At 39.3% G+C, this 22,601-nt stretch overlaps 1 protein-coding gene across 3 annotated transcripts in view; it reads left to right on the top strand.

Moving 5' to 3' along the window:
- DST (dystonin) overlaps positions 1 to 16,437 on the top strand; it is a gene marked incomplete at its 5' end in the record, with an annotated part of 401,175 nt that extends 384,738 nt beyond the window's left edge. For 2 of the 3 annotated variants that reach the window (XM_080806481.1, XM_080806482.1), the window contains 10 exons: positions 1,010 to 1,173; positions 2,156 to 2,318; positions 3,602 to 3,756; positions 3,925 to 3,999; positions 4,875 to 4,892; positions 7,918 to 8,035; positions 10,395 to 10,594; positions 11,047 to 11,157; positions 14,462 to 14,585; positions 15,406 to 16,437. In XM_080806481.1, coding sequence (XP_080662607.1) covers positions 1,010 to 1,173; positions 2,156 to 2,318; positions 3,602 to 3,756; positions 3,925 to 3,999; positions 4,875 to 4,892; positions 7,918 to 8,035; positions 10,395 to 10,594; positions 11,047 to 11,157; positions 14,462 to 14,585; positions 15,406 to 15,668 — 1,391 coding nt within the window. In that variant the 3' untranslated portion in view covers positions 15,669 to 16,437. Of the gene's footprint in view, positions 1 to 1,009; positions 1,174 to 2,155; positions 2,319 to 3,601; positions 3,757 to 3,924; positions 4,000 to 4,874; positions 4,893 to 7,917; positions 8,036 to 9,394; positions 9,467 to 10,394; positions 10,595 to 11,046; positions 11,158 to 14,461; positions 14,586 to 15,405 lie in introns of all 3 variants that reach the window. The other variant, XM_080806480.1, reaches the window with a different exon arrangement.
- Between the last annotated feature and the right edge of the window lie 6,164 nt (positions 16,438 to 22,601).

Below are 22,601 nucleotides of genomic sequence, written 5' to 3'. Positions count from 1 at the left end.
GGCAAGATAACAAAGTGGTGGTTAAGAACTCTCGAGGCAGACTCCTTACCACCTTGGAAATATACCCTGGGACAAGTTACTTAAACTCTCTCTGAGCCTCAATTTACACATTTGTAAAGGGGATAATTATAACCTCACTGGATTCTGGTGACGATTAGATAAGCTAATGTGAACGAAGTGCTTAGCATACTTCCTGCCTTGTAGTTAAATGCTCAGTAAATATTTTTGTAGAGCCTCATAAGAGTGAGGAATTCTGGGCAAATCCCAGCTTGGACACTCTTCCTACGTGACTTTAGGCCAGTAGTTTTTCCAGGCCACATTCAATCATTTAGTTAGATGAGAAAAATGCATTGAGACAACTGTTCTGTGATGTTATAGAAGCTTGTGAAAAATAGCCAGAAAAGAGGGAGAAAAAATTAGTAAAGGCAGTAAATAGGGTTATGAGACTATGCACAGAAAATGTGCAGTCTCTGTGGAAAACAGACTTGGGTGAAAGCTGAAGTCATACACACACGTCCCTATTTGATCAGAATTTGTGAAGTATCTTGCTGTGACTCAAATGAATGGCCACTGTCTCCTGCCCTCACCTGCCCTCCTTCCAGCCTTCTTTTTTAAGAAGGGCAGCTGGGTTTGGGTAGCTGATTCTAAGATAAGTCTCACTGCCCTGGGAGATTTATTTTATCATGCCTTAACAAAAGAGAGGCTCACAAGGTACTTCTTTGTCATTGAAATGGCATGGATTTTAAGCTGGAAAATGTTTTAAACATAATTTTATAAAGAGAGCTTTTCTATATTTAAATGCCCTTCAGGTATGTTTCTCTGTTTTATATGAAAAGTATGTGATCCTTGGTAAGTAAAACAGATTTGAACTTGAACATTAGAAAATTTAAATAAGATCTTTCTAAATAATTAAGTTGATTCAGTTTTAGCTAGGAACAATAAAGGCCAAGGCTTAACATATTTCAGAACCCTGGAAACCACCCTCCTAACTAAAGTTGCATTTTAACAGGAAAACGCTTTCCGGCATCAAGCTTATATCCCTCTGGATCACAGACACAAATCGAAACCAAGAATCCGAGGGTCAATTTATTGGTGAGCAAATGGCAGCAAGTTTGGCTCCTTGCGTTGGAAAGGAGGAGGAAGCTTAATGACGCCTTGGACAGACTGGAGGAGGTCAGAGAACTCCTGTGTTCAGCACCCCTGATAATATGGGATATGGGTTTAGGGAATCAATAAAGTAAACTATAGTTGACCCTTGAACAACATGGAGTTAGGAGCACTAACAGCGCCTTCACACACATACATACCACATAGTCAAAATAGTCAACTCCCTCAAAACTGAACTGTTAATAGCCTATTATTGACCAGAAGCCTTATTGCCCTACCTATAAAAAGCAATTAACAAAGTTGTATGTGTTATATACTATATTCTTATAATAAAGTAAGCTAGAGAAAAGGAAATGTTATTAAGAAAATCACAAGGAAGAGAAAACACGTCTTTCTTAAAATTTTGTAAAAAACTTTCATGGAAGCAGACCCACACAGTTCAAACCCAGCGTTGTTCAAGGGTCCACTATAATATGTTCTAACATAATCAGAACCTGGCTCCATAAGAGAAGATGCAGCGTGATGTATGTTTGCTTGGTATTACCTGGGAAATATAACCACTGATGATTCAGGTATTTTCATTATATATATATATATATATTCTGTGGTCTGAGATTTAGAGTTTTAGATTCTGAAACTGGGAAATTTTTAGAAGCCTCGAGATGGTAGAATGGCAAAGAGCAGAGAGAAAGAGAGCAGAGGTGAGAGCTGCTGAGCTGGGCCTGCTGTCCGGTAGGCACAGAACTTACCAGTAGTGTCTCTTTGGGGCAGTTCACCTTTGTCACATTGGCACTATCAGAAATTGTTAGTTTGACTTTTTGAGGAGCTTTGTATGTTTCTTTTATTTGAAAAGAACAACCAGTGACAGTAGTGAAATTATAGGAAAGATGTTTCTGTGCTCCCTTTGCAAAATGAGACCTTTTTTATTTTTTTGAAGTGGGAAAGATCTGTGCATTATCTGGAAGGTCATTAAAAATAATTTTATTCATAAAGTAGGAGATATCGTTTGTGTACTGTATGAGCCAAAAATACTTTTTTTCCTTTCCAGCTGAGGGAATTTGCTAACTTTGATTTTGATATCTGGCGTAAAAAATACATGAGATGGATGAATCATAAGAAATCTCGAGTGATGGACTTCTTCAGGAGAATTGATAAAGATCAGGATGGGAAAATAACCCGACAAGAATTTATTGATGGAATTCTTTCCTCAAGTAAGTCCCAAGAGAAGTGACTGTAAACGATGTCATTTTTAAAGAAAATAAGCACACTTTAAAGCTTGTGTTACTAATAAAGCATCGCCTTTAAACTTGGCTATGAAGTCATGCCCTCAGGGAAGTGTCCTTGGTGAAACGTGTGGTTTTGGGTCAGGCTTATTTCATACTCATGTAACCACAGTTGGTATATTCCTTGCTCCCTGAGGCAGTGTCCTCATTAGTATAATAAAGTTAATAATATTTGATTCTTAGATTGTTTTGTCCGACCTGTAATAGGAAATCAGTAAATTCAAGTCAGCCTCTTCCCTTTTTTGTTCTAATTGACATCTGATCATTGTCATTAGTGGGAAATTAGAACTCTTTGAGAATTCTTAAGGTATGTGTCACCTTGTTTGATGGTTGAGTCATATGGATGTGATTTCTTGGGCAGATGTTACTGGAAATAATTCTTAAAGTAAATTTAATATAATCTTATGAGTGTATATATGATATGAATTCATATACATAAAATTCATATAATCCTTAAATAAAGTGGTAGTTGAACCATATGAAATTTGCTAATTTTAAGGTTTTCAACCAAGAAAAACAGCAATTTTAAATGATTCACCCTGGTAGTAATTAAAGATAAATGTAGGTCCTGTATATTGTGGTTTCATTTGTTATAATATAAATCAGTTTTTAAGAGGATTTTAATATATTTGATGACCCTGATAATTTAACTGGCTACATAAGATAGAAATAATACAACTGAGTCAGAATTAGCAAGGTATACTACTTAACTTTTTTTTTTTTTTAAGATTAAATCTTTTTGTAAAATGTTATTATAAACTACAGGTCTTAAAAACTTTGAGAATATAGTATGGCTTATTCTGAGAGTATCTTAATTCGCATTTATACGTGGAATCTACATACAGAGTGAGACCCACAGTGTAGAAAAGAGGTTGCTAGGGGCTGGGAGGTGGGGGAGATGGGGACAGCCTGGTAAAAGGGTACAAACTGTAAGATGAGTAAGGTCTGAGGTTCTAAAGTACAATGTGATGGCTACAGTTGATAACACTGGATATTATGTAGTTGAAATTTTCTGAGTAGAACTTAAATATTCAGGAAAAAACAAAAAGAAAACTGTGAGGTGGTGGTGTGTCAATTAACTTGATGGAAGGACTCCTTTCATAATATGTATAAGGATCAGATCATCACGATGTATACTGTTCAGTATTTTACAATTTTATTTTTCAGCTGTACCTCAGTAATCATACTTACTATTATTTCAAAAATTTTAGAGTTTCCAACCAGCCGCCTGGAGATGAGTGCGGTGGCAGACATCTTTGACCGAGATGGTGATGGATATATTGACTACTATGAATTTGTAGCAGCCCTTCACCCAAATAAAGATGCATATAAACCCGTCACCGATGCGGACAAAATCGAAGACGAGGTACTCCACACCCCAACCCCCTGCAACAGCAGCAGCGGGCGCTGCCGGGACACCATGCACAGATTCGCGCCGCCATTTTATTTCCATCTTGAGTTGTGTTGAGTTGTTTGTGGACTCTGCAATGTCATGTTAACCTTAAAATGGATATTTCATCATTGTTTTTGGCAGGTGACAAGGCAGGTAGCGAAGTGTAAATGTGCAAAACGATTTCAAGTTGAACAGATTGGAGACAACAAATATAGGGTGAGTTTTCAAAACTATTTAGTTCTCTTGAAGCATAACAATGGAAATTTGTATACAATTTGAACTGCATTGCTTTCCAGGAATGCTAATTATTTATTTTTTACCTCACATCACAATAGAATGGTATATGAAATTCCAGCTTTTGTCATTTTAAATGATGTAGAGATAGCCTGCATTTTGTAAAATAGGATATATCTCTGACACGCATTTTACTTTGAGGAGGAAAACACATCCCACATACTCAGGTTGCTTCCTGTGACTTTAAAATGTATTTTATTATGATTACAGGTAAGTTTTCATTTTCTGATAACAAAGCTATTCCAAGCCAGAACAACAAAGTTAAAAATGTTGAATCATTTTTAGAAATATGGAGAGGCAATGTTTCCCACTTGCATAGTTATTTTTCTTTTTGTTCAAAATCTTAAAAGCTCAGTTCACCTTCTTCGAAACAGTTATTTGAACACCAGTGTGACTTTGTTACTCTTCTATCTTTTTTTCTCTTTTTTGGAATATCTCTTACATGTAGTAGCTAGATAGGAAATGTGCTGAGTTTCCCTAATACAGTATGTTACTTACAAGCAAAATTTCTTTTTGATTTTAGTTTTTGTATTTCCATATTGGAAAATATTCATCGGCATATTTGAATTTCTAACCTAAATATGAAACCCAAAGATTAAAAAAAAACTTTTATAGAAAATTTACTGATTATATGGTTTATGTTTGGACCAGCGGGTACCTGCACATCTCTAAACTAGATACTATATCCAGGAGCCCAGAGTGTGACAGATTGTATGTGTGTGTTCTAGAGTCATATAGAAAGTTTCCTATTGAACTAATTGTGTCTTTCTTCCATTTTTCATTTTTTTTTTTATCAGTTCTTCCTGGGAAATCAGGTATAAACCAGTGGAATGTATTCTCAAGTTCCCAATGATTTTTTTTTTTTTTTAACTTTAATTCATAGTCATTAAAGCTTGCCATGGCCAATCTTTCCCATGCTGTTGCCCTAGCTACTACATTGTTGGTTGGCGTGGTGTTTCTGTAAACGCTGTAAGGGTCCTTGATCCAGGATTCCTTTTTGCCGTGTGTCTCAAATGAGGAGATTACTTTTAAGCAAACCAGATAATAAATTGCAGCTTGACTGGTCATAGTGTTAGAAATGCCATTTTTAGTTCCGGTTTAATAACATTGCTAGGATAATGTTTTATGCAAATACTTACTGGAACACAGATTTGGTTCTGCACACATCTCTTTGCTGTGTTTAACTATTGAGGTTAAAAAACAAACAAACAAACTCTGTGGTCCTTAGGTCAGCAGTAGCTAGAGAAGGATCTGCACTGGGCGGTGACGTGGGAAGACAGTAGTGAGAAGTCTCTTTGGCACTCAGCCACAAGTGATGTGTTCTCTCCGAAGCAGCAATTGTTGCATTTGTCCTAATCCACTGATTCAGGACTTTACATCTTCTGAGCAGGAATTTTAACTCTGCAGGTCTTAACTGGTATCAATTCCTTTTGAGGAAATGTATCTCTGATAACTTCTGTGAAATCTTTTTTTTTTTTTTTTTTAAAGATTTTATTTATTTATTTGACAGACAGAGATCACAAGCAGGCAGAGAGGCAGGCAGAGAGAAAGGAGGAAGCAGGCCCCCTGCTGAGCAGAGAGCCCGATGCGGGGCTCGATCCCAGGACCCTGAGATCATGACCCGAGCCGAAGGCAGAGGCTTTAACCCACTGAGCCACCCAGGTGCCCCACTTCTGTGAAATCTTAAAATCACACTTTAACTCATTTGGCTTTACACTGAAGTCAATATAAACTGTCCAGTGGCCCTGTGTCATGATCACAATTTTTAGAACTAAAGACAAGAAAAATTAAACAAAGAGAAGGGTTTTTCACTGTATGCTTTTGGAAAGAACTGTACTATTTTTAACACCTGACCATACATAACATGTTAGATCTCACTCTGCCGCTAGGTTTTTAAGCCATATTACCTCTTAGGTTTCAAATTCCCTGTTATCCCCATTCATTGCAAGCGCATAACTTTTTTCAAATAGAAATTTTCAGCTCCTTTGAATAGATGTCTTCAAAACTTGGCATTAGTTATAATATATGAAAAGGATGTCTTTAAAACTTGGCATTAGTTATAATATATAAAAAGTTACTGTTCTGATCCCTTCTTGTTATTTTCTGAGTCAACATTTGGGATAGTATTTTTTATTTGTGGAAAGGATGAGAAAAATGCTAACCTTAAAAGATTTTATTCACTCAAAACACTAAAAGCAAACATTAGTCTCTTTTTTTCTTGTCTCACGATTTGGCTGTTAGGAAAATTAGGGGAATTCTGAAGACAATGTTAGTTGTCTAGGGAATAACCTCTCAAAATAAAAATTTAAATCATATTTATTAGAATTGAAATATCTCTATAAAATACATCATCTCCTGAAAACTTTTGCTTTGAACATAATCTTGGACCGAAAGTATCTGGTCTAATTATCTGGTTTCTTAAGGGTAATTTTCTTTAAATCCCTTCCTTTTCCTTCGCTTATTAGCAGCACCAATTTTTTTCTAACAAAATAAAAATATATTTTGATTTTTAAATTTTAATTTACATTTCAGGAACTGGTTCAATTTATAAGAAAGTTTAAATCTCAAGGCTTGAAAATGGACTTAGAAATAGCAATATAAAAAGGGTTGATGTAAAACGCATGAGTTCCTGCTGGTGCATTTTACATGCTTTTCATCCAGGTCCTTTTGAGTTTCAGGGTCTTGAATGGTTGGCTTTGTTTTAGGGTTCCTTTCCTGAAACTCAGTGTTAAAGTATATTGAAAAGTGGCAGATTTTGTTTCTACTTAAAATAAAGCTTTCTGATTATCCATCATGAGCCAGGACAAATAGTCAAAGTCACAATTGTATCTTACCTGCCTTTAAAAGAAGCTTTATTTATGTTTACTTGGCTATTGATTTTGCTTGGTATCTGCTGGGTTGGCAGCCATGAAATTTGGTTTGGTGATTTTTACAAGCTGAACATGAGCCTATTAGAAATGATTTAAAAGTATAAAATTATTTCTCATGGGCTTTCAAGATAAATTTTACGATCAGAAACTATGTAGTCTAGACATTTATTCAGAACTTGCAGAATTTGTAGTGTATTCAAGTGATTGGAGATCCTTTGAAAGGGTAAGAACACGACTGCTTATTAGTGTCAGTAATTATGGTATAAACGCTTTAAGAGAAAGCCTGTTAGATTTGAAAGCTGTATCATTAATAATGTGTCACTGGCTGTTCTAATGTTATAGTAATCCAAGATGGCACATTAATCCAGCCTTTAACAAATTGGTTTACCAGATCATTAGTGATGCAGAAATTTTAGTTGACTGTGAAATTTTTGTTGGTCATGTTCGTTTACTACATTTAATCTCTCTAAATCAAAACTGCTCTTAGAGAAAACGAAATGAGTTTATGGAGATTTCTCTCACAGATTTCTGTGGAAAACAGTTTTAGTAGAAGAGGAAGTTTTAATGAAGAAGAATTAGAGTTTATTAGATTTTCTTTAGAATCTTATGTAAGCCCTGGGCTAGTGGGCCATTGCTTATTTTCATGTCTGTGTTTGATTTCTAGAAATATTTGTCAATTACTGCCTTACTAATGTTTCTATCATAAAGAAAAATCGTTTCTTGGACAGAGCTTCAGTATTATACTTGATAACCTTTGTTAGCTTTTTCCAAACTGTTTCCTTTGGGCTAAATCAGCATGCAGCAGTCTAACGCAGATCATTTCAAACCCCCTTTCCTGAGATTTTACTAATCGCTGTGAACTAAGCAAGAAATTTAAGTTGGTTGCTTAAGCTACTGCAGACTGTACATCATCCTTTAGCATAGACTTGCTGTTGACAATTAGAGGTTCTTTCTTCCTTCGTCTTCACAGTTTGGAGACTCCCAGCAGCTGCGACTTGTTCGGATCCTACGAAGTACTGTGATGGTTCGTGTCGGAGGTGGATGGATGGCACTTGATGAGTTCTTAGTGAAAAATGATCCTTGCAGGGGTAAGGAGTTGCTATGTTAAGATAGTAACACCATGAAAGTATATCAATTGTGTACTATTTTCCAGCATCAAAAACATGCTGGGTATAATTTTGGTCATTTATTACAATAATGAATGTTTCACATTGGTCTCTGTCAGCCTAAAGTTCCCAAAGAACTTGTGGCAGTCATGTAAACCATGTTCTTCTCATTTTTTTCCTTACATCTTCTGGATAAATATGAGACTGATAGGCAGGAAATACGAGAATAGATTTTTTTATCTTTAGGGAAATGCTTCCATCTGCAATTTTCAAAATGAGTAATTACACCAACTAGGGAAAGGATTTCACCTGTCATTACATAGCAACGTAAAATGAAAGCAGATTGAGGTAAAGGGGACTGAGCATGCTGGACAATAAAGGTTTAAAAGTGGAAGTTTTTCATATTGGGGGAAGGTAAGGAAAGTTAATACCTAAAAGTTTTGAAAATCATCATTAACTGTGAACTTGACTCTTACTTCGAAGCTATAGATGAGCATGTTGAAAATATAAACAAATGATACTGTAGCTCATGCCATACCTACCAGCCAAAGATCTTTGATTATCTTTGATTATTTTCCTCATTTTGCAGATCCTCTAGTCAATTGTGGAATTCTTAATTGATTGACCTTACAGGTGGTCATTTGATTGCAGTGTCTAGTTAGGTCCCGTTTACTTTAGTTGGCCCATTTTTCCTTAGGAAAAAACAAAAACAAAAACAAAAAAAGCAATAACATTTTTATGATTTTCTTTAACCTGTGAGCTCATTTCAATCCCCTTAAACGAACAACAGCAAATGTCCGTGCCGATAGTATTTCGGTTACCAAGTGGGAGGCCGGGGTTCTTCCAGCGGGGCCTCTGTTAATTCGATGCCGGCATCTGACTGTGCAGGTACATCAGAGTGAGTTTCTGTGGGTCAGCAGGCTGCTCTGCTAAGGACACCCAGGATCGTCCTACGACCCTACTCAGTAGCTCTGCTCTCTGCAGGTCAAAGATACACCCGCCAAAGGGTATAATCGCGATGACTCCCTCTTTTAATATTTTGGAAATACCGCAGCGTCCAGTGCTGTAGTTCCACTTAGGAGACGAAGCAAATAGAATATGTAGTATCCTGTTGACTTGCTGCTTAGGAAAGTTAGTGTGACTGTGGCCAAGTCTTCCAAATAGTTTTTCTTACTGAGTCAAATCTTTGAGTGCTTCTTTCCCTGATGCAACTTTTCTTCTAAAATGTGTGCTAAAAGCCGGATCTGAGCACCCTTTTGCATATTCAACTACTGTACTTTGTTTCTTCTCTTGCTAACAGTATTCTTTAATGTGATTGGTATCCTGTGTCATTTTTTCTAGTTCATCATCATGGGAGTAAAATGTTACGTTCGGAATCAAACTCTTCAATTACTACTACTCAGCCTACTATAGGTTGGCAACCCCCGTCTTTGCCTCTCCCCTCTTGCCTTTTCTCTTTCCTACTTTTACATTCTTGCTTTAATCATTTGTTTTAAGATAACACGCTTCATCCATCGCGTATGGCTTAACTCATATCCAACTGAGCTGGTGCTTCCAAATTTAAATGCAGAACCATTGGCACACTGCCAGTGTGCCACAAACATAGGTGCTCTCTAAGTGATCAGACACATGCTAACACGTTGCTCATCGGGTTCTTGTGCAGTGTTCTCCGTGTGCATATGTGTTTGTATGAGTGTTGCATCACTGATTACCTCATATCCTTGGGTCTGATGTTTGTTACTGCATGTCGGTTAAACCGAGTTTTCCAAGGCATAAAATAAGAATACTGGTTGCCTCATTTAAGTGAAAAACCTGAGAGTTTATATGTTGTCCTCATGATTAATGGGCCATCTCTCATTCTGTGTAATCCTGTTGTTTGGTTAATTCCAGTGTTAAAATACTGGCATTCTCCTTACCTCAGTAGTACATGCAAAAGCCACAGTCCCTGCCTTACTGGCTTGTCTTCTCAGTGTGGGGAAGGGTGACGAACCATGTGGGCATCAGTAGCTGGTGGATTAACAATATTTTAGCATGAGCTTTCCATTTTCATGCTGACTCTTTCTTTAATAGTGGTTATTCTTGCTGGTGTCTAGTGTTAGAATAAACACACTTTTTTTTTTCTTTCCCAAACTTACTTGTATCCAAAAGGAATGCATTGTAAAGGAATGCATTTAACTTTTTGTTATGCTGCGTTGGAGTTGGCATGGCAAAAAGCTGTTCTTGAACTCCTCAACATGGTCTGTGGTGCCAAGGTGTTGTTCTTCCTGTAAGTGATTGAGCGCCTCTTTTTGTCCCCTCCTCTTCTGTTTGCGTGCCTTGCTGTGTGTGTCACATAATCCAGCTAAAGGAAGGACAAACATGGAGCTCCGGGAGAAGTTCATTTTAGCAGATGGTGCCAGTCAGGGTATGGCTGCCTTCCGACCCCGGGGCCGAAGATCACGGCCTTCATCACGAGGAGCGTCACCCAACCGATCAACTTCTGTATCCAGTCAGGCTGGCCAGGCAGCCTCGCCACAGGTCCCCGCCGCCAGCACACCCAAGGTAGGACTCAGATAGGAAGTGTTGTCCTTCTCCTGTGTGATCACTGTCTCGAGGGTGCTTTTGAGTGTTTGAGGACCCGAGAATTTGTGGGGCCAGTCTTCTCCATGTGTTTCCCTTCTCAAATATGACAGATGAAGGATTAAATATGTGTTGTGTCTATGTGTATATATAGATGTATATGCACATAGACACACACACATTTGCCTTGTGGCCCATATGGAGACTATCTGCTTAGGAGCTTTAGTTGCCTTTCAGAGTGTTTTTTTTCCCTTTTAAATAAAGCTTTATTTATTTATTTATTTGGTGTATATGATTTGCCATCAGATCTTTCCATTTATTTTTAATTATTATCATTCTTACTGTGAAATGTTACTCTTGGCTATGAGTATCTCTTTCTGTGGTTGTTTTTTATCTGCTATCCTTTACATTTGATTTGCCATTGTTCCATACAGATTCTCCATCCTTTAACACGCAATTATGGTAAACCATGGTTGACAAACAGCAAAATGTCAACTCCTTGTAAACCAGCAGAGTGTTCAGACTTTTCCGTGCCATCTGCAGAGGTATCGTAAGGCCCCAGATCCTAGTCTAACAGTCTTCTTTCATTGAAACTGTCACGCACTAACATTGCTTTACCTCTCCCTTAACACACGTACTTCTGACAATACCTTGTCTTTTATAGACTTCTATAAGACAAGTATCAACTCAGCATTTCTGGAAAGACATCAGAGTAAGGGGTTCATAGAATAGAGAATTCATAGCTTTTTTTTAAGATTTTTTTTTTTTTTTTTTTATTTGACAGAGAGAGAGATCACAAGTAGGCAGAGAGGCAGGCAGAGAGGAGGAAGCAGGCTCCCTGCCGAGCAGAGAGCCCGATGCGGGGCTCGATCCCAGGACCCTGAGATCATGACCTGAGCCGAAGGCAGAGGCTTAACCCACTGAGCCACCCAGGTGCCCCGAGAATTCATAGCTTTTTGAATGGTGTCAGCTGAGCATAGTGACACCACTTTGCAGGCTCCGTGTACCTCCTTTGTTTTTTGTTGTTGTTGTTGTTGTTCTCTTCCTCATACTTAACTTGACTTTTCTCCCTTGAGAGAGTGACACACAGAAGATTATATTCAGGCCTAAGTGAAATTTCTTTTAAAGCCCATGGTATGCTCATGCTTCTAACCATAATTTGGGCAAGAAATGCAATAATCCCCCTTTAGGTAAGAGTGAGAAGCACTGTCATTTGCAAGAGAAAATCACTTCCATTGAAAGAATGTTTATTGAGTGTTTCTTATGAGCACAGTCCTTCCAAATGTTTGTTACGTTTGTTTCTGCCCGAGAACACTGGATGGGTAAGCCATAAGCCTTTTAGTTATCAGTACCGTGGTTGGGGGGCTGAGGTATGCAAGATGTTCTCTGCCATTTTCAATAGGTGTGGGTCTTTATTAGACCTTAAAGATTACTGTTTAAATATGCTTTAGCTTTTTAACATGGCCTGATTGATGGGGATGAGATATTTAGGTCATATAAAATTTGCTAAGCTAGCTCATCTATCAGATCATCTACATTCAATTGAAAGTCCACCACACAGATTTGAAAGAACGTTCTCTGTAAAATGATACACATAGGTATCAAGTAATCACATATTTGATTAGAATCACAATAATGGGGTGGGGGAGTCCCTCAACGATTTGTCTGGAAATGAAGGGGGGATTTCATGTTAAAGGCCAGGATCCTTTTATGAAAATGCTATAGTACCTTTAAAAAGCCCTTTATGCTTTTCAAAAAGTTTGCTTTTCTAATCTATTATTTAATCCTTGGATGGATAATAAGAGGTAAGCAGAGAATGTTTTATTACTCTCATGACTCAGATGGAAATGATTCAAAGAATCCTTGCTGGTGATGGTAGAATTGAGGCAGAGACAATGCCTTCATCAGCTCTTCCTCCTTCCCTGACCCCTCCTGTCCACCCCTTCCCTCCGGTGAAAGGGGTTAGTATCATATGTTATCTGGAGACGCCTGCCACTTATGATGCATCTGTTGTAGCAAAAACTGAGAAGGTTTTTAAAAATTTTTATTTAAATTCAATCTAGTTAAATATACTATATTGTTAGTTTCAGAGGTAGAGGGCAGTGACTCATTAGTTGCATCTAATATCCAGGGCTCATTCTATCACATGCCCTCCTTAATGCCCATCACCCAGTCACCCCATCCCTCTACCACCTCCACTCCAGCAACCCTCAGCTTGTTTCCTAGACTTAAGAGTCTCTCATGGTTTGCCTCCCCCTTTGATACCATCTTTTATTTTTCCTTCCCTTCCCCTGTGAAAACTGAGAACAATTTAAGGACCCTCAAGTGGCATGTGTGTTTTAAATTTTGGGGGCTGTGCTATTGGGTTAGTTCAAGAGACTCCCCTGGATTAGAGTTTAAGTGTGTTACTTTAACTACTATAAAATTATGTTTCATTTCCAGTAGCCTCATAGACAAAATAGCCAAACAGAGAAAGCAATAGTATATTTCTGTGGAGGGGTCTGTAAGAGAACTAGGTAGGGTTTGTGACAATAAAATAAGAACAGTCAAGGCTTTCTGAGAAGAATGATTTGGGTCTCACATGGCAGTGAATTCTGCCACCTTGAATGATATATGTCATAATTTGGGGGTCCTCACTCTTTTCATGGATTGTTAAGATTCTTTTAAAGTTAGGAATTTAGCTTGATCACAGTTGCCAGATCTTGGGCAAACCACAGCCCTTTTCAGGCCCTCATCTTTCCCATTTATAAAAAAGTTGTGATTAGGTAAGTGTGAAGATTAATTATCCTGACACCTTTGAAAAGTATTTTGAAAACTTAAGTTTTATATGTCTACAAATCACATATAAATTCCATTCTTAAATGTATGCTAGAATGCATATGTACATGAATTTCAAATATGACATTTATATTAGATTGTAACTCTGAAGTATCAAAAGGTCTTACATATGCTCTATTAAACATTCACAACTAATAAGGGAAAAACTAATTAAAACACACACACACACGTAATGTGTGTAGATTCCTTTCCACCAAACAGCTCCCTGTAAGTTAATTGAGGCAAAATGGCATCCCTTCTATTTCTTGGGATTTCTGTTTATTTTTTTAACTTCAGGAGATTTTTCAGAATGGTGTAGTGATCTGGAAAAAATGCAGTGATTTTAGACTTATAATAAAATCTCATAGTCGTGATTGCTTTAGGCATTCTCTGTGAACTTAAGAATTTTTTAAGTGTTCTCCCTAAGCATCACCTCCATGTTTCATGTGGAAGGACCACAGAAGGTATTGGAAGTAGGTACAGTGGCATGGTACCAAGTTAGAAAATGTCACTGCATGTTTTTTTCAGCTAAGTTTGTTTAAATGGTGACTGTTTAGGCCTTGTTTACTTATTGTCCTAATTCTGTCTGTTCTTTTCTGCTTGGTTCCCTAAAAGCTTTGGAGGCCACAGACTATCCAAGCACAACTTTTCGGAGTCCCTCACTCTCTCTCTCTATGTGCGCTCCCCATCCTTCTGGCAGGACTCTCCTAACTCTGTAATATTTGCTGACAACCTGGAAGATACTAATGTGCTCATGGTTTAATTAGCTTTTTTTTTTTCCCCCTTGCTATCATTTGGGGATTTCTATTTTTGTGTTTTCTCTTCAACATGAATTCCGTTTGAATTCAGGGAGAGAATAAGAAATGAGGAAAGTGAGCGGTGAGAACCCCAGGCAGCACTTAATCAAAAACGCTTCCTCCTCTCCCGCTCCCCATCCCGAAGAGGGTTTTCGCTCATCTGTAATAGGCTGTTAGTGGAAGATCACACAGCAGGAGCAATTTCTTGAAATGTCCTTTCACTGATTAAATACAGGGCACACCAATCCAAGGAAGCAAGCTTCGGCTCCCCGGCTATTTATCAGGGAAAGGTTTCCACTCTGGGGACGACAGTGGCTTGATAACCACGGCAGCAGCCAGAGTCCGAACACAGTTTGCTGGTGAGTGCCGCGTGGGTCCGTCTCTAAGGGCTTCTTGCAGTGGGATCGGAAGACTCGAGCCTCTGCTCTTCTTCCTTGGGGATGAAATAATGAATTGATGATGCTGTATTCTTTTGAAATGACACTTAGTCCAGTCCTTCCACTGTGGTAGAGGTTAAATGAGTCATGAGACTAAGGGACAGGAAAATCACTTTTGGAAAGTACCAAAGAAAGGTGAACATAGGAAACACCACAGCCATGTCCTACCCATATCCTGCGCTGGAAGGTCTGGGCCCTTCCACCTGCTCATAAGTTGCCCTGGGCTCTGTTCTTGGGTGGTTGGAAAAACCCAACCATGTTGGGCCTTAAGCCCATGGCACTTCTACTTCTTCACAGAATAGTGAACCCAGCCCCTGGGGTTGTGGGCTCAGCTAGCAGGAAGTGTCTTTCAAGTCTTCTCTTTTAAATTCCCATGTGTTTTGAATCACTTATCCTCAGGCAAAACTTACACCTAAGGGTTTGCTCCGTGTTTGCTCAGCCCTAGGTAATTTTAAATTGTAGGGATCTTCCTCATATTTGTTTGGTTTGTAGTCAGTGGAATACTGTTTTCAGTCACTCAGCCCAAACGTACCTTTAGTTTGTGAACCTATCTCTACTCAGAGTGAGGCTACCTTCCCTAGTGGAATGGAAAAAGGCCATGAATCCCCAGGTCTCCTGAGCACCTACCAGGCGACAAGAAAAATTGTGGAGATTAAAGGTGGCATTTGTTTTCAAGAAGGTGTTGCCCATGGACCCAGTACTAATAAAGCCTGGTTCAACCCTGTCCGTCCTGTCTCCTCAGACCCCAAGAAGACTCCCAGCCGACCCGGAAGCCGAGCCGGAAGCAAAGCTGGCAGCAGGGCCAGCAGCCGCCGAGGCAGCGATGCATCCGACTTTGACATTTCAGAAATCCAGTCCGTGTGCTCCGACGTGGAGACTGTGCCCCAGACACACAGGCCTACCCCCCGAGCAGGTTCTCGGCCAGCTACAGCCAAGCCTTCCAAAATCCCCACGCCCCAGAGGAAATCACCTGCCAGCAAATTGGACAAGTCCTCCAAGAGATAGTGCACTTGGTTCCACCACGGCCCTTCCTTGAGAATTTATTATTTAAGCTTGAAAGATGTAAAATATGATGTAGAAATTATTGTGAAATAATTGCAAGAAGTGAGTTTAAAATTCTGCAGATGGCCTTATTTGTGTATTTGTCTTTTATTTTATCTGTATAATGTTTTGTCAGCTATTCTGGGGTCAAAGTCACATGGTATGTGAGGGGGGAGGAAGGCGGTCCAGCGGCACGGACACGTCCGCACGGTCGCGCGGAGCCCACACTAGAGCCGGTGAGCGTCCCCGCAGGTAAGTCCACCGGTGCGCTGCGGCCGCGGCCCACGGATACCTCATGACATCTTCCTGCTTCTGTAGAAACTCTGAAAAACCAAAAGACACACACCGGGGATACATTTTGAGATGACTTCACTGTAAAAGAAAAGATGGAGGGCAAACAGCACGTACACACACACACACACACACACACACACAGGTTTAAGCAGTATCTGACCGACGCGCCCAGGAAGTTCCTTTAGGCCCCGCCGCCCGGCCGGCGCTGGGAGGTTCAAGAGCCCGGCCCGGATCCTGAGCTGCGGCTTCTCGAGAGGCCAGAGGCATCCTGGATACTAGACCTATTTTACTGTAAGAATATAATTATAAAGTGCATTCATAGAAATGTGAGGTTTTCTTTTGCTTGAGTGGACAGTAGCACCTGTATCATTGAACTCATTTTGTATCAGAGGAATTTTGCTTGCAGAAAGCTATGAAATAAAACATGTCCCTTAACTACATTGCTATGGAATTAATTTTTTTCCCCAGGGAAAATCCGTGTATTTTTTTATGAGCAATATCAATTTGGAGTGACCAAAAGATACTTACAAATGGGTTTATTTTGATTTCTCATCTGAAATAATCATGTTCTGGTATTATATCTATATTTAATAAATATATACATTTTAATTTATTATGTATACTCACATACTATAGAAAGATATTAGTATGCATTTAATAAAACATATTCACTTGAACATATGGAATACCTGATTATTTAAAGATCTTTTTCTATCGTTTGTTTGCTTTGAATAAAGGTTGTATGTATGATGTATTTTTACTAATAGCGTGACAGGCTGAGTTTGGGGGACATCACAACAGAGCGATATAATATAAAGTATGTACTAAGAATGACATTAACAAATATTTAATATTCTATAAAATATTTTTAGTACCAACCATGTGCCAGCCACTATTTTACCCTGAGGCTGCAGGTTCTTTGCCATCTTATATTCAAGGGAGAAACAGTTAATAAATTAATAAAGAAGCAAATCACTAAAAAAACATGACCTAAAACCGGGGGATGTGTGACGAGGTGACTGCTCTTATTAAGATAATCTAGTGATATTCTTCTGGCCTGTGTGCATTTAGAAATCAAATGATCGAATTTTCCTAAATACAGGAATGACATCAAATATAAGTAGAAGTGGGAGCTGAGTGGCTCATTCGGGTTAAGCAGTTTGGTTTCAGTTCAGGTCAAGATCTTGGGACCCCGGGGTTGGAGCCCCTGTGTTGGTCTCCACGCTCAGTGGGGAGTCTGCTTCTCTCTCTCCCTCTCCCTCTGCCCTTCCCCTCACTTGTGCACTCTCTCTCTAAAATAAATGAATCTTTAAAATGTATAATTAGAAGAATGTCAGATCGTTATTTTGGGCATGGCAGGTCATAACTTTTCCAATAACTCTGTAAATGTATTTTAGCCAATGGCAGTGGTGGTATTCAGGCTCAAGGGAATAGTATTATGTTTTCCCTGCTTGGCCTTTTTTCATGGAGGCAAGCAGTGAAGAGCCCGGAATCTCCATGGACAGAAATTAGGGGCCACTCTTAAGTGATGGTCCTTTTTTCTCAGAGATGGTTCCTTTTTTCTCAAAGCATGGGTCTCAGGTGGGAGCCCTTGATAGAAGGGGTAATTCTAACCTAATAGATCATATTATAATTCATGCATTTGATTATAAATGTGCCACCTGAGAAAGCAGTTGAAATTGTTACTCCTTTGGCGCTTTTTGTATGATCACATTTCCACTTCAAAGACAAATTTAAGAGAATGATTTTATCTCAGCCTATTTGAAAGCCACCCCCATTAAAGACCTAGGGATTTTGCTCTCTTTTTTTTTTCTTTTCTTTTTTTTTTCTTCTTCTTTTTTTTAAGTAGTTAAATAAGCCTTTGAAGAAAGATAAGTGGTTTAAGATATTTCAGAGAATTCCTGAGGAACTGCTCCCAGTTATCAGCAGTTGCCCTCATGGGGAGCTTTTCAGACTTTGATGCCTGATACTTGTTTCCTCCCAACTAGTCCTTGAACCTCAGGCTGACTTCTAAAGAGTCCTCCAAGAAGTTTCAGGGAATGTGGCACACACACCTCTTCCCACCCCGCAACACTCCTACATTTTCCTTTCCTTCTTTTTCTTTAAGAAACAGAATATTGAAATGAATCTCAACTCCAAAAATCTTAAAGCTTGTTTCTGTTAAAAGATAAACTAAGGAATTTTATTAACATTTTTAGGAGTTTATTTGAGCAAAATCTATTGGAAGCAGGCAGCACCAAACCGGAAGTGGCTGGGTGCCCTCCAGGGACAGGAGGAGCTCAGGGGAAGAGACTTCTGGAGAGTAAGCAGAAGCAACATAAGGGAGGGAGTGATTGGCTAAGCTTAAGGCCTAGTTGGCTGTTTGTGATTGGTTGTCCTTGGCATTTTGATTTTTAACGTTGAAGCATTTACAGACTTAGGTTTTGGTTGCTAAGGTAGAACACCAAGGTGTTAGTCACTTTGGTTTGCTAAGGTAGAACACCAAGGTGTGAAATTCACAGTTCTTAAACGTTAGGGTATTATAGAGTAGATTTTTTGTCTTAAAAATCAACACTACCAGTTTTCATGTACGTTTACGTTTACGTCTTTTGAAATAATGGCACATCCTCTTTGATGGCAGTGCAGAAGTAGATGGGTCTGGGCAAATCTCAGATCTGGTTCTTTACATGGTGAATGCTGGTGGAAGGGCTTGGGGCATGCTCTGGGTGGAGGTGCTGTCCTTTCAAGGACAAGAACCTGGGAAAGGATCTTGTTCCCTTTTTTTTTTTTTTTAATCACTTTAAGACTTGTTTTAGGGGGCATCTGGGTGGCTTAGTGGGTTAAAGCCTCTGCCTTCAGCTCAGGTCATGATCCCCGGGTCCTGGGATCAAGCCCTGCATCGGGTTCTCTGCTCAGAAGGGAGCCTGCTTCCTTCTCTCTCTCTGCCTGCCTCTCTGCCTACTTGTGATCTCTGTCTGTCAAATAAATAAATAAAAATCTTAGGGAAAAAAAAGAGTTGTTTTAAATGTTTGCAAGAAGGGAAACTAATAAGTGTGGTGATTTACTCCTTTTTTGACAAGGTGTTTTGAAATGTGTGTGCTTTATTGCCAAATGTGTGACCCGATAACCACCCAACAGTACATGCCCCAGTGCCCAGGCTGCCATGTGTGTGTCTGACAACACTGCCACTCGGCCATGAACTTACCTTTGGGGTCCCACAAAGGAGGAAGGATAGATACTTTATCTTTCAGTACTTTAATAAGTCCCCTGCAGTCGTGTTAGGGATTGACTTAATGGTCACCAAAATCTACTGGGAAGGGGCGCCTGGGTGGCTCAGTGAGTTAAAGCCTCTGCCTTCGGCTCAGGTCATGATCCCGGGGTCCTGGGATCGAGCCCTACATTGGGCTCTCTGCTCAGCGGGGAGCCTGCTTCCCTCTCTGCCTTCCTCTCTGCCTACTGTGATCTCTGTCTCTGTCAAATAAATAAATAAAATCCTTAAAAAAAAAAAAAAACCTACTGGGAAAAGAATGGTGTCATGAGTGACTTGTTTGTGCAATAGTTCATATGACTAAAGTCTGACTTACCTTACTGAATTGTACAACTTCAGTTGATTTTATATAATTTCAGAGTCTCTGGTAATACTGAATATCTAGTTAGGGTGAAGAACAACAAAAACAGGGACTTTTTCATCCTTCTGCCTTGAATGTGCAAAGAACATATGCGAAGCAAAATAGGTTGAAAGGAATTTTGTCTTCGTTTACCCATACTACTATTATACTCCATTATTTGCAATTAAAGATTGCATAGGATATGAGAATAAAATAGAGATTAAGAAGCTTTCAAAAATTATCCTCAAAAAGATGGGAGGGAGGGAGGGAGACAAACCATAAGAGACTCTTACTCTCACAAAACAAACTGAGGATTGCCGGGGGGAGTGTAGTAGGGAGAGGGTGATTGACTTATGGACATTGGAGAAGGTATGTGCTATGGTGAGTGCTGTGAAGTGTGTAAACCTGGCAATTCACAGACCTGTACCCTTGGGGCTAATAATACATTATATGTTAATAAAAAATAAAAAATTTTAAAAAATTATCCTCAAAAACAAACCATTCTTTTAGAATGCCACTAATCTTAAATTATAACTGCTTTTACCCTAGGGCAAAGGCTAGGATATTTAGTTCCCTCGACCTTACAATCTAACTTCTATGCCAGGGGTCTCCAGACCTCTTCCGGGGCATATTTCCATCAATAAGAGTTTGTTGAGCAAACCTATCCAATGTATGCCCTTTTAATTTCTTCTTATGTCTTTTATTTGCATGTATTTTACCATTAGCTAATTTCTCAAGGCTCCATACAATGTTAGGGTGAGATCTTTACAACATCAATGTGGGTATAGGTACATATTTTAAATAGTCTTGACACCTTTTTTGGCCAAATTTTTGTCAAGTCTGAGGAGATCCTCCTGAACACATCTCATGATGTGGCTGATGAAAGGACTTGTTCCAGAAGCGCCATCCCTGCCACTTTCTTGTTTGTTTATTGCATCTTAAGTATCTTAAGTTCATGGTTTCTTCGCAGGGATCCACGTAAGCCACATTTTGTAGAAAAGAGATAAACTCTGTAAATTCACCCAGCTTGGCATAGGTAAATTGCCGTCCACTCTACACGTTGAAAGCAAACTGAGGAGTTTGGGAGCTGTTGGGACTCCTGCCCTGTCCTCATATCACCTCAGACACAGATCATAAGAGGATACTGAGTGACCAGAAGGCAGGCACAACTGTCAGTCTGTAGTGAATGTTCATGAAGGTTAATTTCCTCCTCTTCTTTTAGACAAAATGTAATTATAAGTAGACATCTTATTTTCCCATATCCTATGCGATCACCTTGCATGTATCCTACTTTAGAGATCACTGTTCTCCTCTGTTTTCTTCTGCCACTTCTCAGCCATCTTTTCTGCAGGGTAGAAGCATGCCATGAAGTTCCTTTCCCGTCAGCTCCTAGTTATGCAAGGTTGCACTCCTTTGCTAGTGGTTATGTGTAATTATAGCCCCGGTTAGCTATTCTCCAAAAATTCAGGGTTAGGGGTTCGGGGGAATATATCAATATTCCCAACGCCACAGTTTTCTTCTGGCCCTTGTTATCTCACCTGTTCCACTACAGACATCACATGTTTATCTTCTTACTTCCCTTGTCTTCTGACATCCTCATGTTTGAGGAGTTGGCCTCATGGGCAGAGACATTCCTTTTTGAGGTGAAGAAAGAATGATTGAGATGGGACAAGAGATATTAAGGGCGTTACTCTGCACTGACTTCTCGCAACAGATTAGAAGATACAGTGTCCTCCCTTAAGGAAAAATTTATAGGTTAAGATTTTGGAGTTGAGCAAAGAAGGTTTGAAATATCTGAGACCATGCATGGGTTTATAGTTACCCTGATCTGTGGGATGTGACCTACTGTAGGAACAGAGGAGACAGAAAGTTAATTGATTTACAGCTGGGCTTCATCCAGTCAAGTTCAACAGGAAGAGCAAAGGGTTAGAGCACTGGAAGGAAGCAGAGGACAAAGGATGGTTTTTTGTTTTTTGTTTTTGTTTTTTAACCTCAGAATTGGCTTTTAGGCTCCCCAGAAGAAAGGGTTTCGGAGGGCTCCCCAGAAGAAAGGGTTTCGGAGGAAGGCACACTGTGAGTTGTGTTTGGATCAGGGCAGTAGGAGGCTAGAACAGTATGAAAACACAGGAGCAGATGGATGACTGAGAAGGACTTATATTTGGGACACTGTCTGAGGGTTGCAAGAATGTGAATTTTGGTGGCCTCAGCATTTTGTTAATAACTCTCAGCTGTCCTATATCTTCATTGATTTTTATTGCTGTTTATAGAAGAGTCTGCATGGAGAAAGCAATGATAGTCACCTCCTAGATCCAAGGAACAGATGGAAGATTGGAAGCTGCTGCATTTCAGCTCGGGTAGCCTGTGCCTCGAAGTCCCAAGTAGGCGTGTGTGTGTGTGTGTGTGTGTGTGTGTGTGTGTAGCTCTCACTTGTCAAGAAGGCAGAAGTCTCTGGCCTCAGGAGTATTAGTATGTTGATATACACTTAGTAGATCTGGCTGTGGGCGAGAGTTAAAAATGGGTTGCCATAAAGACTACATTTTTGAGAGGGGGACCAACGATGGTAGAAAGACATAACATGGCTATGTTTTTAATTAGTAGCATAGAAGGGTTTGTTTCAAAAATAAGCAATTGTGGAAATATGTTCTGGTCAACAAGTTAGTCCCAGTATACCTATGTGGGAATTAACCAGGGAATTCAGAGAAATAGAACAGGTTTGAAGCAATGTCTTCAGATCTAAACTCTACAGTATCTGGTCATGGATTAATTTGGAGTTGTTTCTCCTGGGAAAACTTTTGCTCCTTTAGGTACTTGATTATGTCCATATTGATGTTTTAGTTTTAACATTTGTGTGTCAATTTGGGTTTATAAAGCTCTTAACACAAATATATATGCTATTGAGGTTCCCAACCAGTCACTGAAATGGTAGATAAGTATTATTTGCATTTAGTGAAGAATTTAAGTGAAACTAGAGGGGTGGTTTGTCCAAGCTTACACAGCTAGAAAGTGACAGAGTAGA

This window comes from Martes martes, assembly GCF_963455335.1.
Source record: "Martes martes genome assembly, chromosome: 6".
Classification (NCBI taxonomy): domain Eukaryota; kingdom Metazoa; phylum Chordata; class Mammalia; order Carnivora; family Mustelidae; genus Martes; species Martes martes.
This window is presented reverse-complemented; position numbering and strand designations above follow the sequence as displayed.